The sequence below is a fragment of the Pleuronectes platessa genome, chromosome 1 (assembly GCF_947347685.1).
Source record: "Pleuronectes platessa chromosome 1, fPlePla1.1, whole genome shotgun sequence".
NCBI lineage: Eukaryota > Metazoa > Chordata > Actinopteri > Pleuronectiformes > Pleuronectidae > Pleuronectes > Pleuronectes platessa.
This window is the reverse complement of record NC_070626.1, coordinates 15012692-15038969: the sequence shown is the minus strand read 5'-3', so window position 1 is coordinate 15038969 and position 26278 is coordinate 15012692. Positions and strand designations below refer to the sequence as shown.

General features: G+C 40.9%; 2 protein-coding genes across 2 annotated transcripts in view; one reads left to right on the top strand and one right to left on the bottom strand.

Moving 5' to 3' along the window:
* Nucleotides 1-1190: 1190 nt before the first annotated feature.
* kctd3 (potassium channel tetramerization domain containing 3) lies at nucleotides 1191-15402 on the top strand. Its single transcript, XM_053420933.1, has 19 exons — nucleotides 1191-1782; nucleotides 2073-2126; nucleotides 3192-3237; nucleotides 3846-3919; nucleotides 4047-4105; nucleotides 4636-4716; nucleotides 4866-5024; nucleotides 5582-5672; nucleotides 6290-6480; nucleotides 6605-6720; nucleotides 6935-7022; nucleotides 7171-7287; nucleotides 7480-7650; nucleotides 7819-7974; nucleotides 8543-8639; nucleotides 8828-9021; nucleotides 9162-9321; nucleotides 9508-9630; nucleotides 10174-15402. Exons 1-19 carry the CDS (start codon nucleotides 1712-1714, stop codon nucleotides 10751-10753), a joined length of 2628 nt encoding a protein of 875 aa, XP_053276908.1. The 5' UTR covers nucleotides 1191-1711; the 3' UTR covers nucleotides 10754-15402.
* Nucleotides 15403-16713: 1311 nt separating this feature from the next.
* Nucleotides 16714-26278, bottom strand: part of ush2a (Usher syndrome 2A (autosomal recessive, mild)) — a 189576-nt gene continuing 180011 nt past the window's right edge. Inside the window, exons 81-92 of the mRNA XM_053420875.1 lie at nucleotides 23337-23543; nucleotides 23086-23178; nucleotides 22271-22416; nucleotides 22021-22139; nucleotides 21253-21351; nucleotides 20937-21113; nucleotides 20111-20194; nucleotides 19769-19910; nucleotides 19490-19577; nucleotides 18608-18673; nucleotides 17611-17814; nucleotides 16714-16914 (exon numbers count right to left, since the gene is read on the bottom strand). Coding sequence (XP_053276850.1) covers nucleotides 16825-16914; nucleotides 17611-17814; nucleotides 18608-18673; nucleotides 19490-19577; nucleotides 19769-19910; nucleotides 20111-20194; nucleotides 20937-21113; nucleotides 21253-21351; nucleotides 22021-22139; nucleotides 22271-22416; nucleotides 23086-23178; nucleotides 23337-23543 — 1515 coding nt within the window. The 3' untranslated portion in view covers nucleotides 16714-16824. The remainder of the gene's footprint in view (nucleotides 16915-17610; nucleotides 17815-18607; nucleotides 18674-19489; nucleotides 19578-19768; nucleotides 19911-20110; nucleotides 20195-20936; nucleotides 21114-21252; nucleotides 21352-22020; nucleotides 22140-22270; nucleotides 22417-23085; nucleotides 23179-23336; nucleotides 23544-26278) is intronic.

The following is a 26278-nucleotide window of genomic DNA, read 5'->3' as shown; positions in this document are numbered from 1 at the left end:
TCTGACACCGATCAGGCCTCATCCACTGAAAGTGATACATTGTGAGGTCCATGTCAAGCTGTCCTTCTCGGAGGACTCTGCGTGGGAAGCACTGCCACAAAGGGTACAGGTGCCAAATGAGCCGATAGCATGGATACAAATGTTTCCATGTGCTCTGCCAATCAAGGATAGAAAGTTCCAGGACCTCCAGTCAAAGAAACACGTCATGCCCGTTGAGTGTCATCACTTCTTTGACAATTTGCCATATTAATAGGCATCAGTCAAGAACCCAGCAAAGAAGAGCTGGAGGGAGAGCTGAGGAGATGAACTTGCCTCGTCAGCATTATATTTAGTTAGTTATGCTTTATTGTTGACAGAGTTGAAGGTTTAAAATAGCTTAAGTCACAAAGGCATGTTAAAAAATGTGCCTAAGTCATTTGTTCCTCTTATGTTACATAATTGACAGACATTGTTATTAGTCAATAATTATCTTTTGTCATAAGCTTTTTGAGTGAAGTTATTAATAAGTATCAATTCAATAAATATCACTTCAATATTTGGTAATTTTGTGTGTGTTTTTTCTTAAAAACCTGACAAAACGACTTGGGCCATTAGTTAAGAGGGGGATGATATGTAACAAAATAAATGCATACTAATTGTACACATTACGTCAATATGTATAAACCAGTACACAAGACAATACAAGAGAGCTGATAAAAAGAAAATAAATAATGTAAAAACAATAAGCATTAATATTCTATCATTTTCTTTTGGTTTGCAGAGTTAAATTCAATCAACGTTTATGAAGAAATAATTGATGATTTGGTTGCTTTTTATTTTTAATAGAAGTTTCATCAGCGCTGGCCACGAAACGAACAATAGTTGTCCATTTCATATATTATAGAATCCACTTATAAGAGATTGATTGTTTTTATTTTATTTCCCTTCTTTATTTCAAACTGTGCAAGCAGTGACATGGATAACAGACATATACAACATAAAATACACATTTTTGAAAATGAATAAAATAAAAAAAGAAACGTCCGAGAGTACAGTGTTTTTAAGTGATAGATTATCTATCCCCTTCATGCAGTTTATTAAATTGTCAACCTGTGGATAAATCAAGCGCACTCATGGTTTGATAGTGAGCAGCGATCAAGATAGTTCCCCCAAGGCTAGATTGCAAAGCAGTCGGTTTAAGTTAGGGCCTGTTCGACTATTTAAAGTGTGTTTATATCTCACATACATTACCAGTGAACAAAAGAGTTAACTCATATTTATTAATTTAAAAAAGAAGAGTTTAACTTAGCTGTCTACTTACCGATTAAAGCCGAAGCGGAAGCGGTGAGGGGTGAACGCTCTCGCCTCGGCTGCAAACGTCTGTACAGCTGTTTTCACGTTGCTAAAATTCTGCGCAAGATATTATTCACGGTGATTTACATGCGAAGCAACGATGCTAACAGGCACAGTGGCGGATAAAGGAGTAGTTGTGTGTCCGTTCTCTGGTTAAAGAGGCTCTGTCTCTCCTCGCCCACCATGCGGAGGGTCAGCGACACGGGCGCCGTCCACACAGGTCGTGTGTGACGGGTCTTTTATGGAAGGTGGGACGAGGGAGAGGTCGTGAGGCTGAGGGAGAGTCTGGACAGCAGCTGAACGTTAGCAACGCTAGCGGAGACGGGTGTAGCGGAGCAGCCACTTTCCCTCCGACCACCCCGGCAGGTTCGATTCCGTCATGGCCACGAACGACAACAATTTGACGCCCGGGATGGGGGAGATCATCCAGCTAAACGTCGGCGGGACGAGGTAAGCTTCGTCCGCCGATGCTGGTCATCATGTGGGTGACGTGATCTCCAGCCACGTACATGCGTGACGGCCGAGCAGATATGGATGATCGTGGTTCTTCCTTTTTATTATTCATGTGCTGTTTGTGTCTCACGCACAAATCCACTGTGGTGTGTGTACTGTACACAGTGTACATGTGTGTTTTAAGACTGATGCTTCTCCTCAGCACTTTAACTGACTAAGTCAGTGTTGTGACTGTTCACGCCTCCTGTCACTGTGTTTGTTATACATGTACTATGATGTATTTACAGGTTCAGCACCTCCAGACAGACCCTGATGTGGATCCCAGATTCCTTCTTCTCCAGGTTGGTGTCATGGTCAACTAGTGAGGGGTCACATGCGTGCTGTGCAGGCTGCTCTGTGGAATATTCAAATCTAACAACCACATCAGATTAGACATAAATATATAAAAATAGTCTTAGCATTGTTTGGGTGTGTGTAACAAACATGAAGCTGACTATGTTTGCATAACCACATTAAGTTGTATAACATAAGCACATTTCAAATCAGAATTATAATAACAATAATGATTAGAACAATAATAATAATTCACTTTTTTATTTCTATTGCACTTTTCACAACAAAGTTTGTGAGACAAAATTATGAAAGTATTCAAAACAGTTTAAATGTCAAACAACCTTCGATCAGAGAGAAAAATAAAGAATGTCTTATTATAGAAAATGCTATTATCTTTATAAGTGTGTTCCGTGATTCATATCAAGCATACTGGTGATGGAAAATGTCAATGCATTACAATTATATTCGGTAGAACACAGATAATTAATAAATGTATTTTTTTGGTATTTAAGTGAGACTTAAATCTTGTATTTACACAGGATTCACTGCAAATATGTATCCCATGTTGTAAGAATCTTCATCTGTCTGCATGCCTTTTAGAAAAATCCATCCTGTGAGTTATTTCAATGTGATTCCAGCTCTACTGGGGAACACAGTGAGACAGCCAGTTGAGACTGTGCTGACACCGTGGTCATAACAAGCTCAAACACTGGAGTGAGTTCATAGTCTGACAACAGCTGACTGAAGTAATGCTTAATGCTGTCAGACTGTCTGCCAGAGCACCTGTCAGTCTGTCAGTCAGTCAGTCCGTCAGTCTGTCTCCCCCAGCTGTCTCCAGTGTGCAGCCAATGTAAAGTCAATTCTTTAAAAACCTTTTATTTTTAGATGTTCGATAAAATATCAGCACAGACGGTGTTTTTTACCATCACGGCTGTGCTGAGGTTATACTGTTGAGGTTTTGTTACTGTTACTGCAGGTAGTGGTAACACTGCTGGTCAGTCAGAGTGGAAATGGAGAAGTGCTTGGTTTAACTGGAGGACTGTGTGTGTGTGTCTGTGTGTGTGTGTTTTCAGTTTGCTGAGTGGAAGGATATCCACTCTTCGGGATGAAACGGGAGCCGTGAGTAAAGCCTTTGTTGCTTCTTGTTCCAAAACTAGGGCAGCGTCCGCAGGTCATGTCGACATCAACATCTAAAAATTCTCTTTAAGCTTCCAGCAGATAGAACATGATGTCGATGGTGTAATGATTCAACTCAGTGAAATATGTAACATTGCCTTAAGGTTGTCTGTTTGTGCTCAGGAGCTAAAATCAGACCGTTTGTGGCCATGTTGAACAAATACTGTCAATAAATCATTATTGAATTTATTTAATGGTCAAAGTTTTGGATGATGCATTGATTTGTACTGTCACTAAAAAAGTCAAATGTTAGGAAGTAGTAAAATAGCCCATGGTGATATTTATTTTTTATGTGAAATAATTAGTCACCTAATAACTGTAGCACTATTTACATGCTCTATTTCTGTTGTTGTAAAGTGTTATACATGTTTTTACACGTATAACACAAGATAATACAATGTGCTCTTACACTTTTGTCAGTGTTGGAAGACAACTAAGCAAAATACACACAAGTAACTGGGGAAGTTTTTGATCCTCACCATTTTCTTTTTTAATTTATGGTTAATGAAACCCTGCATTTGCATCATAATATATTTATTCCTCACTTCCAGATATTTATTGACAGAGACCCCACAGCTTTTGCACCAATTTTGAATTTTCTCCGAACCAAAGAATTGGACCTGCGGTAAGGAGCCATGGCAACATTCAGAAAATATTCCTGAATGTTCATGTTAGGAATACTTATATATATATATATTGAGTTGTGAGCAGGGTCTCATATAATACTTTTGCCATTTTCTTTCTGACTGTAGGGGTGTCAACATCAGCGTCCTGAGACATGAAGCAGAGTTTTATGGGATAACTCCTTTAGGTACGTCCCTGACATCACACAGTTTAATGGGGTAAATTCAGAGAGCGGCTGTGTTCTTGGTACAAACACTGATGCTTAGAAACATTGTGAAAATATATGTTTTGCATATAGTACACTCTTGTAAAACATTTTTTTTGTTGAGGTGAAATGTTTCTTGTAGTGTTAAATGTATTTTAACATCAGCTGCATCTAGACCAAGGTCTAAATATTAATACTGTCAATTCCGTGTTGTCTAATGTTTTGCTTCCTCTTTCACAGTTTATTACTTCCCTACATTGTCTGAGTATTAGGATAATTCTAGTAATGATCACCTGATCAGTGATAGTGATCACATACTTAACGTCCTGACAAGAACAGTGAAATTGGAGAACAAGGGTTTGATGTTTTAATCTCATAGATCATAAGAAACATTTTATATAGCAATTAATGATGAGATGATCAACAATGTTTTGGAGTAATCTGTTGCAATTTAATCTTAAAACTGCTGTGTGTATGTGTGTATGTGTGTGTGTATATGTGTGTGTTTGCAGTGCGGCGCCTGTTGCTGTGTGAGGAACTGGACCGCTCATCATGTGGTAGTGTTCTCTTCCATGGTTACCTGCCACCCCCAGGTAATCAGATGATACTGAGCATCACAAAAAATTGTGTAAAAATAGAGTAAATGTTCGACTGATGTTTCACAGAAACGTTCCATGTCAGAAATGACCTTATTCCAAGTATATAATAAAAAAATTAATCTCAGCAAATCTTTCCCGGCCAGCCATCCCGGCCCGTAAATCAAACGCTGCTTCAGCTGCGTCGGCTTCCTCCTCTGAAGAGCGGCCGGGCCCGAGTGGAGCAGAGGGCTTCACCCGTGTCGGTCCCCCTCCTCACCCTTCCCTCCCTGCTTCACCTGGAGCAGATGACAACCACAAACTGGGTGAGTGGCCCGGATCAGCTTTATGAAGTGAAATGATAGTTACATGTTTTCAATCTTAGCATAGAAAGAAAATCATAAATGTTCACAGGAAAATAGAACTACATCGTGTGTGTTTGTCTGTGTGTGTGTGAGAATTAGCACATAAACCAATAAAACCTGGGTTTGTTTTCATGTTCACATGTGTTCAACATCTGTATGTAGGTAATAGTGAGAGAGTATAGATACAAGTAGTTTATGCTTTTCCACATCTGTGTGTGTTTTGCCTTAAATGTGCATTAATGGTTCAGCTGATGTGACCTGACACATCGCTCTGATGTAGCCTAGTTTCACATCGGCCAGTTCTCTGTTGACGATGACCTCAGAGGCTGTAATGAGCTGCAGTAAACAAATACTCTGTGTCTGGCTCTAGATATTAATACAGTTTTTTCCCCCCTAGTGATTCAGATAATCACGTTCAATAAGGAAATATAATATGGAAACATAATGCAGTTATCAAACTATCAAAGAAGTGTATCAATGTGCATTTTGTCTACTTGTCTGCTTGTGTGTGTGTGTAGGTCCCATTGTTGACCCCAGGAAGGTGTTGATTGTAGCAGGGCACCACAACTGGATTGTAGCAGCTTACGCACACTATGTCATCTGCTACAGGTAACAACACTGTCACAGTGCATTAAGAGTTTCTCATTCGCTCTGTAGTTCGTTAAAGTGAGGCATTCAATTATTTAAGATTGGAAGGTGGCGTCATTATCTGTCGTATCTCAAATTTCTCATTAATTATTAATGTACTTCATCTGTACCTGTGCACTAGCTCTCATCTTATGCTCAGTTCTTGTTTAGTCAGATTAGTGAAGTTTTCATTAAAGCAGGCAAACAAGGGGAGAACCAAGTGTTTTGAATGGTTTCGTGATAAAGAACAAATATCTGATCTTTTTACAGCATGGTTACGGATTGTGATTATTTGGTAATAAAAGTCCAGACATGAGGGAAGAGGACAGAGTTAAAGATTTATACAGGCAAAGTGCATTTGAATCAAGATAAATGCTTGGAATACAAAATAAAACCTGCAAGTCTCTCAGTGCATACCTGCACCACCGGTGGTTGTTTGTTTACATTCTTAAAAAATCTTCTGAAAAGTTTTTTAATCTAGCCCACATCCAACTTCGTCAAAGCTGCTGTACTCAACTTTGAAGTTACAAAGCACTGTGTTATGGGAAATTTAGTCAAATGAAATCAGTGCAAAATACTTGTTTGATCTCATTGGATAGGATAAAGGAATCCTCAGGATGGCAGCAGGTGTTTTCTTCCCCCTACCTCGACCGGACCATTGAACGCATCGCGCTTAATGCCAAGGTGGTTGGTGGCCCGCATGGAGACAAGGACAAGATGGTGGCCGCCGCCTCTGAAAGCAGCATCATCCTCTGGAGCATCCAAGATGGAGGCAGTGGTAATGAGATAGGTACGTTTACAATTTAGATAAAAAGTATGATCCAGACTGAGAAGTTTTAAGTAGTGACACAGTCTCCATGTGACTCAACCTTCACTCCGCCTTCGGCTCCGTAACTCTCTCTTCACTTTCTCAGGTGTGTTCAGTCTCAGTGTACCGGTTGATGATCTCTTTTTCATTGGGAACCAGCTGGTGGCTACGAGCCACACAGGGAAGGTGGGGGTGTGGAATGCTGTCACACAACACTGGCAGGTAAGAAGACATATGTGCACGTGTGTGTTTGGATGAGACATAGATAGGTGGAGGAAGGGTGTGTTTGTGTTTCCATGCTCTGAGGTATAATGTGAAAGTGTACAGTTCATAATATAAGGGTGATTAGTTGAGTGTTTGATCACAGACTGTGTATCACAGACTACATGGAACAACACTGTGCTGATTGAGAGTTCACATTTGTTTTGTGTATAAGGTTCAAGATGTGGTTCCCATCACCAGCTGTGACACAGCAGGATCCTTTTTACTCCTGGGCTGTAACAATGGCTCCATCTACTACATAGGTACACACATGTTCACAAACACACACACACACCGCTATCTTCTGTCTGTCACTCAGTTTATTGGATGTTAGGGAAGTCCTATCTGTAAATCCCTCGTTCAAGAAAACGTGCAAAAATGAGGCTGTCATGAATTCCACTTTGTTTTCAGACATGCAAAAGTTTCCCCTGAGGATGAAGGATAATGATCTTCTGGTGACTGAGCTCTATCACGACCCATCAAACGATGCCATCACCGCGCTGTCTGTCTACCTCACTCCTAAAACCAGTAAGTCTTTCTCCTGGTTATTGTTTTTCTTACCGAAAAGAGAAAATTAACGCCAGAAATCGTTGCCCTTTCTTCTCCTTATCATAGTGATTCAGATCAGTTTCATGTCCTGGGCTCCAGACAGAACAGACATGTTTGCATGTAACATAAGTCACAGTCACTGACCTGACGTGTTTTTCTGTCTGCTGTCAGGTGTGAGTGGGAACTGGATAGAGATCGCCTATGGGACGAGCAGCGGTGCAGTGAGAGTGATCGTGCAGCACCCGGAGACAGTGGGCTCAGGCCCCCAGCTCTTTCAGACGTTCACTGTGCACAGGAGCCCCGTGACCAAGATCATGCTGTCTGAGAAACATCTGGTGTCAGGTGAGGAAGGTGGAACAGGTCCCTGCTGATGGTTGATAGGTAATAGAAGCTTAAATGCAGACTGACACTAATCGAATCACCTCTTGTGCATTGTGGTGTCGTATCTGTTTGTATAGTTTACCCGTGACTGAAATCTTGTGTGGCTGTTTGTGTTTGTCTTTGTGTTAGTGTGCGCGGACAACAATCACGTTCGGACGTGGACAGTGACACGTTTCAGAGGCATGATCTCCACCCAGCCAGGCTCCACCCCTCTGGCCTCCTTCAAAATCCTTTCCCTGGAGGAGACGGAGAGCCACGGGAGCTACTGCTCTGGGAATGATATCGGTGAGAGAGATAAGACGGGAGGATTTAAAGAATCAACATAAGGAAATGGAAATGAATATTAGGGAAGGGCAGATATAAAGATGAAACAATTAGTAAATCCATCGATTAGTTGATTGGAAGACATAATTAAGTAATCATGTAAGTACATTTAAAATTCAAAAAAGCTTATATGTTATATATCTTTGTCAATGGAATATTTTAGGGTTTTTGGACTTTTGGTCAAACAAAAAAGACGTCTGAAGATTTCACTCACAGCTTTTTTGACAGCTGTTTGATTCTTCATGGACTCTCGTCATTTGTGTTCTTGTATCTGTGAAGATTCTCAGTGATCCAGGTCACGGTATCTTCACAAGTTGTGAAGTGTTCGTAGGTGACTTGCTTGTTCTAAACTGATGAAGCCTCTTGGAGGAAAGGTGAAATGTCTTCAAGAAACAAGTCTTGTTCTCAAGTTGCCTACTTGTACAGTTTCTGAAGATTGTGCTCTTGTATTTTCTGACAGTTTTCTGTAGTGGTTATTTGCATGCTTGCTGTAAGAAGGTAAAATGAGTTGGTGTGTTTCTGCTCTCAGGTCCATTTGGAGAACGAGACGATCAGCAGGTTTTTATTCAGAAGGTCATCCCGATCACCCACAAACTGTTTGTGAGGCTCTCTTCTACTGGAAAAAGGTTTGATGTTGTCTATGCCTCTTGATTCTATCTCTGCTCCTTTGACCTTTGTCTTTTACAGCCACACTGGGAGGAAGGCGGGTTTGCATGATGCTTCCGCTCCTAAACCTTCTGTTTTCATCTTTATTCAGGCTGTCGGACATTTTGTTTGAGCTGTACTGCTTGGCTGAGCTTTTTCTGTTTCTCAGGATCTGTGAAGTGCAGTCAGTGGACGGGACCACCATCTCTTGCTTCATGGTGCGGGAGTGCGAAGGCTCCAGTCGGATGGGGTCCCGCCCTCGGCGCTATCTGTTCACTGGCCACGGCAACGGCAGCATCCAAATGTGGGACCTGACCACTGCGATGGACACGGCGAACAAAGGAGAGGAGAGGAAGAAAGAGGGTGAGGAAGTAGAGACTGAGGGGGAAGAGAGAGAGAGAGAGAATGGTTTTTGTTTGTGTGTGTGTGTGTGTGTTCACTCAATCTATACCACACTTTCCCGTCTAAAATGCATTTCTTTTGATGGGATGCTGTGTGTGAAGCTGCTCCGGTCCTCCTGACAGAGGCAGGTGGGCCTACAGAGGAGGAGCTGCTGCAGCTGTTGGACCAATGCGACCTGAGCACCTCCCGCTGTGCCACACCAAATATTAGCCCAGCCCCGTCTGTGCTGCACCACACACGCCTGCGGGAGTCCTGCTCCAGGTTGGAAAGTTCACGCACACCACATTAAAGACAAATACACACTAAAGGAAACAACTTGCTACTTCCAACCTGTCCTTATTCTGCATGTACAAATACATGGTTCATAATCACAATGAAAAACTGAACAGTATCCTATCAATTCACAAGATAAATAAGTTACTGACCGTCATTTTCTTTTTCTTTCAGTTTGCAGTTACAGGCACAGGAGCCCATTCCTGAGAGTCAGGCTACTTATGCAGCTGTGCGGCCCTACAGAGAGAGCCCCCTGCTGGCCCGCGCTCGACGAACAGAGTCCTTCCACAGCTACCGGTGAAATAATATTTGTTTGAGTCTGGGAATTCTCTTATTTTAAAGGGGTTTTATTTTTTCCCATTGTATTGCAAATTATGAAACGAAATACAGAACGGAAACCAGGAGCAATGCTTCAGTTACACATAATAATAATAATAATAGTGTGTTTACTGTTTGCTAAAGAAGTTTTGAGACATCTCACTGTAAAAACACTTTACAACGTATTTTGTGGTTTATCCAGAGTAACAGGCACACTGTGTGAGGAATTTTTTATGCCATTTTTCAGCACTGTGAGCTCCACAGACTAGATTCTATTCAATTTTTCATTTGGGTTGCAGCAGAATCATCAAGCAACTCCTCAAAAAATAAAAGCCAGCAGCACAAGTAGACCACTATGGAATAAACTTTTTATAAAATAAATATATATATTATTTAGATAGATTAACCAACCCATTTACAAACCTAGTAAAATCCAGTCTTACTGTGCATTGGCACTTGGAAAATGCTGAGCTGTTCTTGTCTTTCCACCATGTTGACCTGCATCTACTTCTCTTTCTATAGAGACTTTCAGAACTTCAGCCTGAATCGGGGTGCCCTGGAGGGCACAGGTCAGATGGCAGCCCAGGGCCCCAGCCATGTCACCGACGCCCGCCGCTCACTCTGTGACTTTGGGCCTGAGGACAGTGAGAGGAGAGCCTCAACGTTGGAGTTCTGGGCTTGTCGAACCACCTGTGCCAGCTCTAGCACGAACATTGCGGCTTTAATGGCTGGGGCTGTTTCTGGGGTGAGGGCAGAAGGTGCTCAAGAAACTTCACGCCAACCTCCGGACAGCCCGACTCCAGGTGGAGACGTCCGAAAAAAGGTGCACCCAACGGAGGAGGGGGAGGGTGTGGGATTCGGAGGAGACGGGGCAAAGTCAGAGGGAGGTGTGAGGAAAAGGGGAGTACTAGAAGGAGGCTTTCTAGGGAGGAAGAGGGCTCCTCCAGTTCCTCACCTCTCCTCCCTCCCCTCCGGGTCTGACGGTGGCGGCAGCGACTCATCTGCAAATGCCTCCCCCTCCCCGACCAAACTGGCTTCCTCCACCTCACCGCGACACAGGAAGCTGGCCCCTGAGCCGTCCAATCAGGACAGCAGCCTGTGACAGCGCAACAGGCCCACCTCCAATTATTGTGATCCCAGTCAGTGGAATCATTTCATGCAGGCGTCCTGTTGAACTTACTGCGTCAGACTGGATATGAAGCAGGGTTCCAGGTGTAAATGGGTAAATGATTTGTTGGTTTTGGGAGCCCACAGGTAATGACAGGTTTTTCACTATGTTTGATCCCGAGGCTGAAAATCGTGTTATGTTAACATTACACCTGCACTAGAGGCGGGACATCTCACCCTGAGCGGGAATATATTTTCTGTTTAATCACTCTGGTGAAATGAAGCTCTGTTTGTTGTTGGTGTATGCTTTAATCTCAACAGATCACAGATGGGGTCAGAGCTTTGAGACAAGAGTCTGATAGAAGTGTGCCAGCTCAGTTCGGGAGAACATCTGGAATAGATAGTTGTTGTTCATGTGACAGCTTGACAAACATAGAGTCACTACAGAAGGAGGCAGCAGTCTGTTTGTTCTGGTATCGTGAAGAGTGTGTAGCTTCCTTTTTGGTTTGAATCAGGTGCCACAAAAAAGACTAAATCCATTAAGGCATCATGGTTCATTCAAATAAAAAAATATATAGTACGGCACAGTACTCGTCACAGAACAGGTTTTTTTTATTCTACCTGAGGAGAGTGTAGCTTGTGAGAACATTAAACAGCTACACAATAGAAACAAGAAAGATACACCCCTTGTTCTTTTATCAGATTTGTAAAGCATCCAGATTCAAACATGAAACATTTCTTGAGATCCTAAAATAAGAATTATTTTTCATTCTCGAGTAATCTCTCAGATTCTATTTGATTTTATTTGTTAAGCCAATGATATAAAACACAAAAAAGATGCACAACCTCACATTGGAGAAGCTTCAACCGGCAAGTTGCTGAAAAGTTCATCATCTCTGACTACATGTGCAATTTGTCGTACCCTTGCCAGAATCCTGGCAGCTACTTGAATCGATGTCCCAAAAATACACAACAGTTGTTGTTGATAGAGCAGTGACAGTAGAAGTGAACAGACAGTGAGCAGTGAAGTCAGCTTGTAGCTCCATCAGGCTTTAGATTTGTGATTCGATAGCTCAGTGACAACTATGCAACAGTGGAGTTATGATGCACGACAGCTAAAACAAACATGAAGTCACGAGGATTGCCAAATAGTGAGACTCATGGATGATGATCTAAAAAAACAATGAATCGTTAAACCTGCTTTTCACTGCAGCTGGTTGTTTAACTTGTTTATATAAACTGGCAAACTGCTTATTGTTGGAGCAAGGAGCATCACACTCTGCAAAATGGGACATTTACAGTACAGCCCAACAATCTGAGGCATTCAATACAATATTTGTAAACTGGAAAACAAATTGGTGGCACACAACTGAAACCTCATAAACTGATTTATCCATTGAAGATGCTAGAGTAGCACTAACACTGACAGCGATCACCTTTAGGTAGATTTTAAATTGGAACAAAATCTGTTTTCAATGCTTTGTGGTTTTTATGTAACCCTTTTCTTATATATCTTAACAGAGAAAAATCTTTTGGCGCATGCGATACACCTCTGCTCGAAGTTCTTAAGAAGACATGTGTTCTGTTTTCTTATAGTGGTGCCTGCACAAGATTACACTTAATATTATTTATATATTTTTTTACAGTATCACAATATAACTACACTCACGACAAGGACCTACACTACATCACTTTACTCCCTCTTTTAAAAATCTTTATTGTGTCTTGTTTTGGACGACTGTTGCAGTGCCTTATTTGTGTGACAGTTATTGGTTGAAAAGGATTCTGACCAAAGGCTTGTGATGATGGAGATTATAGTGGAGCCACAAATGATAGATTTACACCAGGTTGGTGATCATTTGAATTAAGAGGCATTATGTATCTATTGGAAACAATCCTGGAGGAGGCTCTAACTGGAAGCTCCTTCTCTTTTCCTCTGGGGAACTTTAATCTCCAGCTTGTTCTTGTAAAGTTAAAACGGTGTGTATGTAAGAGACACAAGTAAAGCACCTTGGTTATATAGTTATATAGTAGTAGGCTTGAAGGACTGGATAGGACAAATGTACCAATGTAAGACTTCCACTTCCTGTTTGTGTGGGATAAGTTACCAAAACCCAGACCAGCTCCTGATTGTTGGTACTTTGATGGAACTGTGGGGACAAAATGCTGTAAAAATACATGACGATAAAAAAGATAGATGTGATTAGTAAAAACTGAAATATTTATTATAATTTGCCAAATCGAGCAGCTATTTAACCTCATTCATTGTGTCTAATTTCAGTATAAAACATAAACAGACTCCATTGTCCCTGCCTGTACAAACACTCGCATTTTGATAGAACTGTGCAGAAAGTAGACAAACATATTCAAGACAAAGTCCTAACATGGATGCATTGATGTGTGTTGATACACTGTTGTTTGTCATATATATATATTGTGAATAATCATATCCATGTATGATGCCTATATTGATATTACCTGCTATTGGACCTTACTGCGTTTGCACTTGCACTATTAAGACTAATGTTAAAGTAACTTTCTATTGTTTATTTTATATAAAATATAAAGTTAAGTGTGTTTAAGCACATAAGTGAGTGTCCTTTGAAAACATCTGTGGTCTGTCCTCCCACGCTTCCTCTCTGGCTGTGTTTACATAACATGATATCACATTACAGCCAGCTTAATGTGAGTTTACATATCTGGATCTGGACATCACTGTGTGTTTGTGTGTGTGTGTTAGAAATGCTGCATTATGTTGTAATGTTTTGTTGGCTCATTGCCTTTTAATGCCTACAACACTGATTTTACAATGTGTAGACTGGAATGGTTTACTTTTTCTTTCTTTTTTTTAATAATAATTATCATGCATGTTTTAATACATGGTGTAGACCAATAAGACAAATTCTTCTGTGATAATTTACTTTACTCCAGTTTTCCAGGTCAATGTTAACCACAGATTAAATTAATAGAAAACATAAATTAAAAAACATATTTGCGATCTGAGATATGTCAACCTTTGAAAACCGTGTGTCTGATGACGTGACGATTAATCCAAACAAATTTATCAATTTTAAATATCAATAATAAAACAAAAAGTTACAGCTGTTTATGTTGAATCTGCAGTTTCACCTTTAAATCTGGACGCAGTAATAAGACAAACAGGTTGAATGAGGTATGAGGAGCTGCCAGTCATTGCTGAGTTGTTAGCACCTGGTTTGTGGGGATCACTTGCCAAAGTGCACAATCTTTGTTTTGTTAGCGTGTCACATAGGTGTGTGTGTGTGTGTGTGTGTGCGTGTTTCCCCAGCGCTTTCATTTCACTAACCTTCTCATTCAGACAGTCTCCTCTCTGAAACGCCGTCTGTCGTCATTGTGATTTATGAGTTTAATAAAACCCTGCGTGTGTGTGTGTGTGTGTGTGTGTGTGTGTGTGTGTGTGTGTGTGTGTGTGTGTGTAGCTCAGGGCCATACTGTCCCTTACAATCACTCCACAAGCTCTTTTCACAGCCTCTCCCTCTCTCGGTGGCTGACAATAGCTGTGAATGTGGCTGTGAATGTTTTAGAAGTGCCCTTGTCAGACTGGCGTCCTTGAGCGGAGGCAGGGTTGTTACTGCCAGTTTTTTAATTTCAAACTTGCCTCGACGTCCCCTCGAGGGACGCAGGAGCAAAACTAAACTACAGCTGCAGAGTTTCGATGCAGACGCGGGCCCCTCTGTGTGTTGGTGCTGGTGTGGGATTGTGCTAACTGGAAGTAGCTGTGCAGCTGCTGGCACATGTGTTTTATAAACTCAACCCATGAGCTTTTTGTAGCATTCAACTACGTATTCCCACTGTTTGTAAAAATGTGTTATAACAAGTGTAATCTGTTAATTACAGCAACACAATGCAACTTTTTCACCTTAAATCGCAGCAGATGAGTTCGATGATGCACCGACTTTGAATTTGAAGAAAGGTGCATTCATTCCTACTCCTCTGTTCTTACTTTATGTAACTTTGGGCGTGCGAGTGTGATCTCTGTTCATCTAAATTGTCGAGAATCATGCAGAACTGTAGATCAGTTAAAAACTCATTAGAAACCAGCGTTTATCTCTGAAGAATTCTAAACAGAGTTTGGTGTATTGTTACAGCGGCAGCTCTTCTGGTTCAGGAAGCCGGGAATCATGGGTAATATCCAGTATGCAGTCCTGTTTCAGCTCAGTGAGAGGGACTACAAAGTCGAAACTCCCGTCAACAGAACAGAATCTATCTGTACATGTGGCTGCAGAGGGCGCTGTTGCCCAGTAAAAGTTGCATTGTGTTGCTTTAAATATTTTAAGCTTGTCTGTTCTTCACACACACACTAATGCAAATCATTCACCTGTTTGTGTAAAACATAGATTCCATCATTGATTTTCTACAATTGAAATGAATATTTAAACCACAATAGCACAATATTACTCATCATGGAACAAATGTTCATGCATCACTCGTGGAGTTTTGGTCCTTTATCATTTTGATGCCTTCTCGTCCCTAATGAACTCATTTTATTATTCATGGCTTGAACATGGACATGATGTGTTTTGTGTCTTTTATTTTGACATGCTTCTTTTTAAATATTAACGTCTCTGTTCACAATGGAGTAAAAACAATATTACACATCTACAAGTTGTCTGTGGCTCTTCTGTTAAACTGTAATAGGACACTGGCATAATTTTCATTCAGTAAAATAGAAAATGTGGAAAATAAATGTGCATGTTGTTATAGAAAGGTATGGGAGAGGTGACAGCAGCAGAAACATGACGTGTGTGCAGCCAACACAGGAAGGTGAAGGGGACACAGTTGCTTTCAGGACCAGTGTAAACCGTTTAATACATGTTCCATGTAAAGAAAATGACAACAAGCAGAAAACAGCTTTTTCATGAACATTGGTCATTATTTATCATTTCCCAGAAAAACAAGAACAATGATCAATGAACCGTCTATAAATAAGACATTAAATAAATAATACTGCCAGTGTAATAAAAGAAAAGGTTCTATAACAATCAGCTTAAATTTTGTTCAGAAAAACATGCAAACCCATCAACATTAGACAGAAACTCAACATCCTGCCCTAATAAATAATCTACAATGTGGAGACCCAACCTGCGGAATCAAGATATTAACAAGTGTTTTCTTGATATAAAATAAAGGCGGCAGGCGACAGACAAACAACTGTAGATTCTAGACATTTAGCTTCACTACAAAGCTCGACTTCATTAAGTCCACTACTTTCTAAAATTCAATGTAAACTGTACGTCCACAACTGATCACTTAAAATCTCAGAATGGGCTTTAAAGTCACGTCACATAATCACAACAATCAGACGGCACATCTGTGATTCCCAGCCACATTTCAAACTTTAAAAAAAAACATTAGTTGGCATTTTTCTCTATGTCACCAAGGCCATTTGTCTCGTTACATCTAAAGGACGATTGCTGCACATCATGTTGAAGCTTTCTAGGCACAACAGCTGGCTGAAGCACAAGAGGCGACTGAAACCTGTGACGTGAAGTCATTTCTACAGTCTGGTTTGATTCTCAACAATGCATGGGATCTTTCTACAATTTTTTTGAATAACAAAACCACTAACAGTTGGCAAGCAGAGATAGTGAATCATATTAACACCCTGATCATTCAGTTGAAGAGCTGTCATTCATTTAAAGAATGCTCGGGTTATCAAACTGAGCAGTTTCAGATATAACACTTTTAGGAATATAATCCTCACACACACACAGACACACACAGTGGGTTAAAATTAGCTGATTCTTTAGGGTTTAAGATGAATTCTGCAGTGGAACAGAAACAAAAAAACGGTCTTTAAGTCTGTTTTTTATTTAAAGGATTTTATCTTAAATTCAAACTGTCCCACTTCCTAATTTATATTTCAATCCTTGTAAATGTCTAATCGTTTTCACACTTCCAGTTCCTGTTAGAGCTCCTACCCATCCTCCGCTAACACTGACTCACTTGAATGATTGTTTTACTGTCTGGGTTTGAAACCAGTTCTGGATAGTGGCTGTGATACCTGGACAGATGAAGGATGGTCTCTTACAGATGAGTGTCAGTGAACATGGTGTGCTCCTTTTTCACAGAACTTAAGGCCTTGATGGCGTCCACGAACTCATCCTCCTCCCCGTACTGAAAGGAAATAGTCAGTCACAGTACTTGAGTCAGTGAAAAGGGGACAGAGAGCATTTTCCACTGTAGATATCTTGATTGTACATATTCTTTGAATGCACAGTGTAATTCACTTCAGATGCTTTGTCCCTCTCGGGCCAAACTAAATCAGCTTGTGTTAAACATGTACAGAATAACATAATACAGCCTGATGAGGCAAACTGATCAAATGTTGAAATATAATATTTTCATCAGACCTTACTCTCACTTCGAGGTAACTTTTCTATAAAATATCCTGGAGTTAAATCTTGTGGAATGAAAATGTACATTTATTGGATTCTCTGTGAATTAGAAATGCTCAGCTTCTTAAATATCTGATCTGCAATGAAAATTAGGTCTTTTACATTCGGTTATTCTTGCTGTATTTAAAATATATATTCTATACTCTCTCTCTACTCTTTCCCTGTTTTACTATTATATGTCCAATTTTCTCTTTTATACTAATATGTCACCTGTATTGAGGATATTACATGTTTTGAATATTTTTTTTTCTTTGTATGGGTATATTTTCATATGAGCTATTACTGGTTTCTACCTTTACATATTTTTTAACATTATTGATTGTAAAAGAGTTCCCTTCATGGTGACACTGCTGCTTGTGACATGGAGCTACTCTACTGTACTGTACATAAAATGTAAACATATTTCCTTCCTCACCAGCCCAGAGTCATGTCCAAGTGTGTTGTCCCAGTTTCCCTCCTCCTCTATCATCAGTGACTTCATGTCAATCAGCTGGCTGACGCTGCGGTGCAGGGAATGCTGGGAGTAGGCTTGACTGAGGTCTGTTTGGCTGGGGACCCGCAAGACAGACATGGGGCTGAACCGTGAGCTGCTGCCGATGATCTTTGTGTCTGTCAGGCCCTGAGGGACAGATGTATTACTGTTGTTAACACAACAACACATTTAATGTGGTGAACAGTTGTGTGGGATGAATACAATCTTGTTTATGAGATAAAACATGCAAAACCCTGCGATTCCAACCAACACATTATTCTATTTCTTCAAACAAATAACAAAACAAGATTCAAAGCTCAAATAAATTTAGGTAACACACAGCACAGACCCTTGATTATTTTACCTAGCAAGAATACATCTAAAATCAAAAAGTAACACTAAATATTATTACATTTGATTTAAAATTTGTATTCAGTGCCATTGTCATGACGTTAACATTCAACAGGGGGCACTACTCAATAAGGACTGGACCTTCAGACGATACAGGAGAGGGAGTCAATCCTCTTCTTTTTTTTTATTTTCTTATTATTGTTTGTGAATAAACACAAATATATGGGAAAAAAACCAACCACTGTATTTGAATCATTCATTTAAAATCGGTAAGATTAATTCTCATACATCTTCCTGTTCTCACTACTGTAAAAAGAAACCATGTGACTTGCCTGGTTCATTGTAACCTTTTTCAGTGTGAGAAATACACACAAACACACACAAAAGCATGCTTTTACACACTCACAAGTGAGACATGCGGAGGGAAGCACCCGGACGAACTCACAATCTCATACCTCAGTGTACACAGTGTAGCTTTTAAGCATAACGTTGCTGATCTCAACACAGTCTGCTACAGTGTCAAACTGCAGGGGGACAATAAAATAAACGTTTAGGTCTCTGACAATAAAATAGCAGGAAATAATCTTACTGTGGGGCGATCGGAGAGGAGCACAGAGCTGGGCTGATGTTTAGAGCACAACTCAGTACAGGGCCTCTGAGGGACAGAGAGAGAGAGAGAGAGAGAGAGAGAGAGAGAGAGAGAGAGAGAGAGAGAGAGAGTGGTATATTTTGAAGGAGAGTTAAAGGAAAGATATAAAGAATAAAAATAGATCGAGAAGGATTTAAAAAGAATAAAAAGATCAAAAAGCGAAAAATTAAAGGAATCCAAAAAAGCGGGGGAAATAAATCGAGGCATGAAAAGGAAAAAATACATGAAAATATGCAGGTAGTATTGTTTGAGCAGCAGTTAATGTTACTAACTGGTAATGGATTATTTGAGAGACAAAATACAATGATGTCTGTACTTACAGTATGACATAATGTATCAGGTGATGCTCACTCATGCTTCTTTTTGTTCTCTTCTATTGTTTTGTTTTGGTCAGGGACCAGATGTAAAGTGGCCTCTAGCTGAGACAGATTTGCAGCCTCTCACTAATCATCTAAAAATGTTGGTCAAAACTAATATTTTGATCAAACAGAATCAGCATAAAAACAACAAGAAAACAATTTATGTGTAAATGAAATTTTCAAACAGCTATACAGTAACAGTTGTTGTTTCAGCCCCCTCTGGTGGAACTAGGATATTTTAAATGTGTACTATTTGCAGGAAAAGAAAACGTTTGATTGAGAAACTTAGTGATTTCTAGAAATCAAATGAAATACTAGTGAAACAGTATAACATATTCTTCTAGTTCATCTTCCCTCTCCTGGAGCCTAAGCGTTCATCCTCTATAGCCCTGACAATCTACTGTCTCTGCTGTCTCCCCCTTTAACCATCTCGTCACTCTCTCTCTCTCTTTGCTCCTCTCACCATGTACGTTTCTCCCTCAGACTTCCTGGTCTTCTTAAGCATGACCAGCGGAGGGCGCTCTCTGGCTGATGGATTCTTCCTCAGGGCTCTGGAGAGGAGAAAATAAGATCAACAAAAATCAGCCTTTTGTTCTTGTTCAAACTAACTTGTCAGACTTTTTACATGGAATGAGTTGCATAAATTACAGTTTAATTAATGCAGCTTTATATGAACACATGCAGAGTATTTGACAAGAAATTCCATTCTATTCGTGCCATGCCACACACTACATAACAATACCTTTTGAGCACTAGGCCCAGCAGTATTGCCAACAGGAACAGACCCAGCAGTGATAAAAGCAGGATGAACCACAGCTCGGAGTAAAAAGGGCTGGCTGACATGCTGACGCTCTCTTCACCACTTTCTTCAGGCTCAGGAGGCCCTGCAGGGGGGGAGAGGAGGAGAGGAGGAGAAGGAGAGAGAGAGGGAGAGGGAGGAAGAGAGAGAGAGAGGTGGAAATAAAACACGAGTTAAACAAATTTCTGAACATGTAGCTTTTTTTTGTTGAAAATATAGAGTAAGGTTGATTCTTTACTTGAGATTGACTCTAGCAGTGTGTGTGTGTATGTGTTTGTGTGTTACCGAGGCCTGTGGCAGGGCTGTATCTGATGGTGGGAGTGCTGACACTGCCGCTGTTTGTGGTACACGTCACCTGAAATGACAGAGCTGACAAGAAGATAGGGAGAGTGACAAATTAAGTAAAAGGATTAAGAATTTAGGTTAAAATAAAGATAGAACATTGTTAGGAGTCGACGACTCGACAGCTTTCAGTCCTCTGAAGATGCACATAAACACAAAAGGAAAATATCTGATCGAAAACTGGAGAGATAGACATAAGTATTCTCAGCTGAAGCTCAATCTAACATTTAACTGAATTTTGAAAAATGCTATATAAATGAAGTTTACTATAATTATTATCATCAGTGATGTAACTCCCAAAACAATGAATCTCAATGATCAATATGAAAGCCAATCGAATGAATTCTTATATTATGGAGGGAGGAAATTTGTGACTCAACTTAAAAACACTCTCAAATGTGATTTACGATATAGGTTCATGATATTAGAAGCTTATTGGCCATAACTGTTACATGACCTATGTACTGGTCTGGCAAAGCTAATTAATTCAAACAATATTTCATCCTTTAATGGTAACTGTGCTAATGCTTAAGGACTGGAAGGAGTTAATCAATCATATTAAGCAAAGTTGGATGCTTCGGGGTCACAGTGGAGTTATATCTGTGTTTATATGGGGAGTATATTTCATGTTTACGTGTTTACTTGTTACAGTTGCTTTAGTTGACAGCAGCAGCACATACTGTCTGACTGTGTATTTCTCAAACTGTATTATCCGTCTTTTGAGGTGGAGAACATGTCCATGCGTGTACATTTGTGTGTGTGCTCTCACTTTTCTGCGATGTGCGTGGAACATGGAGATAGCTGTAGAAGCCGGTATAGACCCTCAGCCGGCTCTCAGTCACACTGTACTCCTTCAGGTACCCGTTGAGAGAGAAGGACCCCGCCCAGTAGAGCCAAATGACTGTCAGGTTACTGTCCACAGAGAACGGAGACACGTACTGGGGGGCTGGAGGGAGGGAGGGAGGGAGAGAGAGAGAGGGAGGGAGGGGGGGGGGGGGGGGAGGGTAAGAGAAACTTTGGATGTGATTTCATGTCGGTCATGACTGGTGACCTGTGAGGGCTGGGGGATTTCACGAGTCTGTTACCTTCACTGAGCGTGGTGACATTCGTCCAGTTGGAGGCGGTGCTGCCCATGTTGTTGAAGCAGGCAGCTCTCAGCTCATAGGTGGAGTACGGCTGCAGACCTGCACAGTTACAGTTTATTCATACAGAACATATAAAGACATGCAAGCAACCAAGTGCATATTAGATGGTGGAATAATCTTTGATCCTACTTTGAAGAAGGCTAATGTTCTACTGTTATCCTCTCTAGAAAGCTTGGTTACATTTGTCTTCATAGATGCCCCATTGGATTTAGTACATCCTGTGCTCTCTATCATTAAGGAGTCACTCGCTACTTTGAATCCTGACTTTACTGTGTTTAAACTTTTTATTATGTTATACTGGTCATATTTAATTCCGTCTTTTATGACAGTGACATTTCATTGCACATTTGGTACATACGCTTATATTTTTACTGTTAAGAGTGTCAGGACATCTTGGTGTCATCAGTAGACGGTAATTAAAGTATTTAAATATAAAGGGCCTATTGTAAGGTAAAGAAAAGTCCTTTAAAATGACAGAAACAATCTCTGAGAATAATTTATCTGGCATGTACTTTGACTTTGGACAAATCCCTTAACACGGAGGATGCTAGATTTATGACCTTTACTGCAGACAACCACCAGGTGGCGATCGTGAAACTTTGGCTTCACTTTTGGGCAGCACTCATATCATACATATTTATTATCAGTCTATGTTGTCAGCAAGAATTGAATATAAAATATCTGTACTTGACATTAAAATGAACTCACCTGTTACATTGTAGCTTCGCCTTTTACCGAAGTAACAGATTTCAACTGGTGCGTCAGTGCATGGGAGGGGGACTGGCTGGGGGGGCTGCGGACACGGTGATCTGAGATGTAGCTCACAGCTGGAAACAGAGAGAGAGAGAGAGAGTGAAGGTGAGGCCAGGTGGGTGATGAAGATAACTATAGTTATAATATTGAAAATAATAATACAATTAATAACAATGATAATACTGATAATCCCTCGTCTCCTCACCTCTCAATGACTCCATTAGGCGCCAGGGGCTCGTCCCAGTCCAGCTGGACGGAGCGAGAGGTCAGTGTGATGGGACGAGGAGGGGGCTGGTGGGCTGGGGGTGCAGCCAAGGTGTAGAGCGCACTCACAGGACCCTGACTACAGCACTGGCAGATGTTTAAATCAGACATTTTAGCTACAGTATTATTGAATGTACAACTTCAGTATCCTGGCGGAAGTAATAAAGAAAAAAAAAATAGACACAATATATGGCCTTACGTTTATTATAGTATAAATGTTACTATGAAGGAAAACACACACAACTGCATTCAATATGACCCAATATAACTATTACTAAAGTGGAAGTACTCTTCTTCTCCCTAAGTAACTCATTGAAGAGCTGCAAAATACGGACAATTCTTTCTATCCCAGAAAGATGTGACTGCAAACCACACCTCTAAACTAGAGTGTGGATACCTGACCTGAGTCGTTGAGTCGGGCTGCGTTTGGGAAAACATTTTGAAATGATATTTGGGCTTCAGTCAGGTTTGGACACAAAAAACAAAAAGCCTGTCGTGTTTGGTTGGGCTGAGTTAGTTTTCTCTCTGGCTTGGATTCAGACAGAAAATTACGTCCACAGTCGCACTCTAATGTAAACTGAATATCGCATTAATCCAACTATATAAAAACTACTTTTTTACTAATTTGGAAATACTAGTCTAGCGCACAATGTTTCCAAAATAAGACCAGATACGATATTACTTTCATGAACAAGTACAGCTGTGTATATTACTTCAGAACATATTGCACAGTACCCTTCATTGTAGTGCTATTACCTGATAACAGGTGCAGGCCTCCACTCCTACCCCGTACTGGGTGTAAGGCTGTAAACCATGGAGGGTCTGCTGATGGGACGTTCCCTCTGAGAGCTGCAAGAAAATGATGGTGAGGTTAGTTTATATGTGAAGTCTGTTAACACCAGGGAGGAAGAGGATATAGCAGGAAAGAAAGAGGGAGTGATCACAGAAACAGGAGGAGAAGACAGAGATGACTCCTCAAAACTTAGTAATAGTGGTCTGTTATTTACCAGCGTGTGGTTTTTGTGGCTCAGTGAGAACACTTTGTAAAGGCTAATAATCCCATTGGGTCGAGCTGGAGGATGAATGACCAGCGCTGCTGATGTGGCTGAAACACGTAGGAAAATGGGTGGGCCTACACCCTCAGGTGGAGCAGGTCCCGTCCTCCCATTGGTCCACGGACTGTCGGTGCGACCGGCTGAATTCACTGCCCACACCTGTTGGTCAAAACCTCATATGAGTCATTAATATCATGAAGTGACAGGAAAACAATGCAGAGGGAACAGAAAGTGAGAGGCAGAGAAACTTTTACTTTCCTCGGTCACAAGATTTAAGATTTATTAAGTCTTAATGATGAAGACTTCTCTTAATTACCCAGAATCCACCAGACCAACAACAGGATAGAAGCCAATTCATTGGACCATCCATCAAAACCACCATCAGCAGTGAGAGCAAAACCTTTTCACCATGCAACCCAGCACCACCATATCTGGCATGACAATTACTTTTCACCTTCATCAAGGAGTTATTCATTCACACACACACACACACAAACACACGCACAGACGCACACACACACACACACACACACACAGTAATCTTATTTACGTGCTTGTGTTGGGTATAATTAGAGGGTGTACACAGCACAGGGTCAGGCCGGGTGGAGATTTGCATGTGTAAGTCATCTGTAGCCTGTCAGAAGTAGTGCGGATGGCAGATGGATGGGTCCGAGCTCTCGTCTTGAAAGTGTGTGTCCGTGTGTTTGCGGTTTATTGTTTGTGGCCGTGATCGCGAACTCTGCGCGTGCATGCATGTGCTCGAAAGTGTGTTAAGAGTTGAATTAACCTCAATAATAGTCAATTAGGCTGTGATCAATCAGACTGATTGATCTAAGTGACAGCACAGATGGACAGAGACGGGAGAGGGGAAAGAAGAGGGGGAGGATGGAGAGAGAGGGGATGGTGAGGAGGAGGATGGGAGGAAGATTAGACAAGACGCAAAGAGAGAGATCAGGAAAATGTTTATAATTTTCATTAATGAACTTTAACTGAGATAGTTTGAGTTCTGGAAATCAGATTATTTTGAAACTGTGCATGTTGGTTAGACAGACGACACAAGTGCAAACTATTTGACTTTAGTGGGTGGTGGTTCAAATTCCAAAACAAATCAACAACATTGGCTTGATCTGTATTTCATTATTAAGACATATAAGACACAAAAAGTTGATTCTGATGCTCCTTATGGTGCATATAAATCTATTCCAACAGTCTGAGCAGTGTGACACAGGACCAGGATCTGATGGTGGCAGGAAGAAGAAGAATGAGGGAAAGAACAGGTGCAGAGAAGTGAGAAGGAGGGGGCAAGGGATTGAAAGGAAGAGGGTATGTCAGGTAAAGGGCATCCTGTCACTCATATGAGAAAAGGTCAAAGTGTGCAGCGGATAACAGAGGAGCGAGATGAGCCTGCGGTTTTCGTATGAAGAACAGTTTACTATTGAAACATATTTGTTTGTCATCAAACTATAGTTGATTTTGGTCATAATACAACACAAATATGAAGTTTAGGTGATTCTGGCCCCTAAATAACTGAGAGATCCGAGTTGCATTTTTAGTTTGTATGTGTATGTATGTTTAATAATTAGTTAAACAGTAATTATGTCAACTACGTCTTGATTGTAACCTTTGATCAACAAGCTATTGTTGTTATTGTAATCACATTAGCAGAACATTAAAAGCACGGATCCCTTGTGAAGGGCACAACATGTCTAGTTAAACATTCTTCAGCATCAGGTGAAATAAAAGTTTTATACAACACACATCATGAGGTTTTTACACAAGAACTCTGACTTGACTTGTTGCTTTAAAGATTTTCAATTACATTTGCCTCTGCCATCGTAAAAGTTATAACTTGCAGCAATAAAATATTTCTACCCAGCGACAACCATGTTCTTCCCCTGGTAGCAACACAGTCCAAACCCCAACATGACGCAGGGCTGTGTGCTTGATTAAGAAGTTTGTGGCACAAAAACCAAACACAGAGAAAAAGTTCAAAACTAAAGTCAGCCCAGATCACCTTGCCCTTGATCCAGCGCTGAAAGGTAGAACTCATCTCTTCATCCTTATATCATCGACAGACATTTTACTGCTTTCTCTCCGCTCCTCTCCTATTGGGCCATGATTTGGCTTATTAGACACAAAATAAAAATATACCCTGTTAGCTGCTATGGCAGCGAATGAGCCACCATGGCAACAATCCACTACAGGAAACTTCCAGACAGTATTCAAGCCTTTTTATTGGATGCCCGGACTGCGGACTTGATTTGATAGGCCGACACAGCTACTTGGCGGGTGCATCTACTTGGGGTGAAGGGGCTAAGTTGTGTGAAAGTGGGCAGTAATTAAAACCAAGCATAAAGCTGTCAATAGGAGCTTATGACCCAGTGTAATTAGCCTAATATGATTTCTCTCTCTGCACTGTGGTGTGCTAAACTGAACTGACTTATCGTCCTTGTGTATGCCTGAAACATGGGGAGAGAAAGGATGTGAGCCAGAGAGGAACACAGACAGATAAACAGCTAAATAAAAAATAAAGGCAGGCAGATAGATCGCGCCGTAGATCGACAGATTCACTGAGAAAATATAACGTGCTGCTTCAAAATAGCAAGGAGAGTAACTTCAGTGTTTACAGTTTCTACACTTCACACATATGTTGACCTGCACACACACAAACACGCTGTGTACACACGTGATCATGCACAACAAACACATACCAGCACCTTGTCCACGTACCCCACTGGCAAAGCCTCAGGGGACATGTAGCGGTCACCATTAAAAGGTCTTTCCAATACAAGCTCTGTTACCATGGGGGCTAACAGTTAATTCGATTGGCTGGCTGGTAATCAGGAAGTGGGTGCTCTGAGGGCTCAGTGATTAATGGCTCTGTTGCCCGCCCG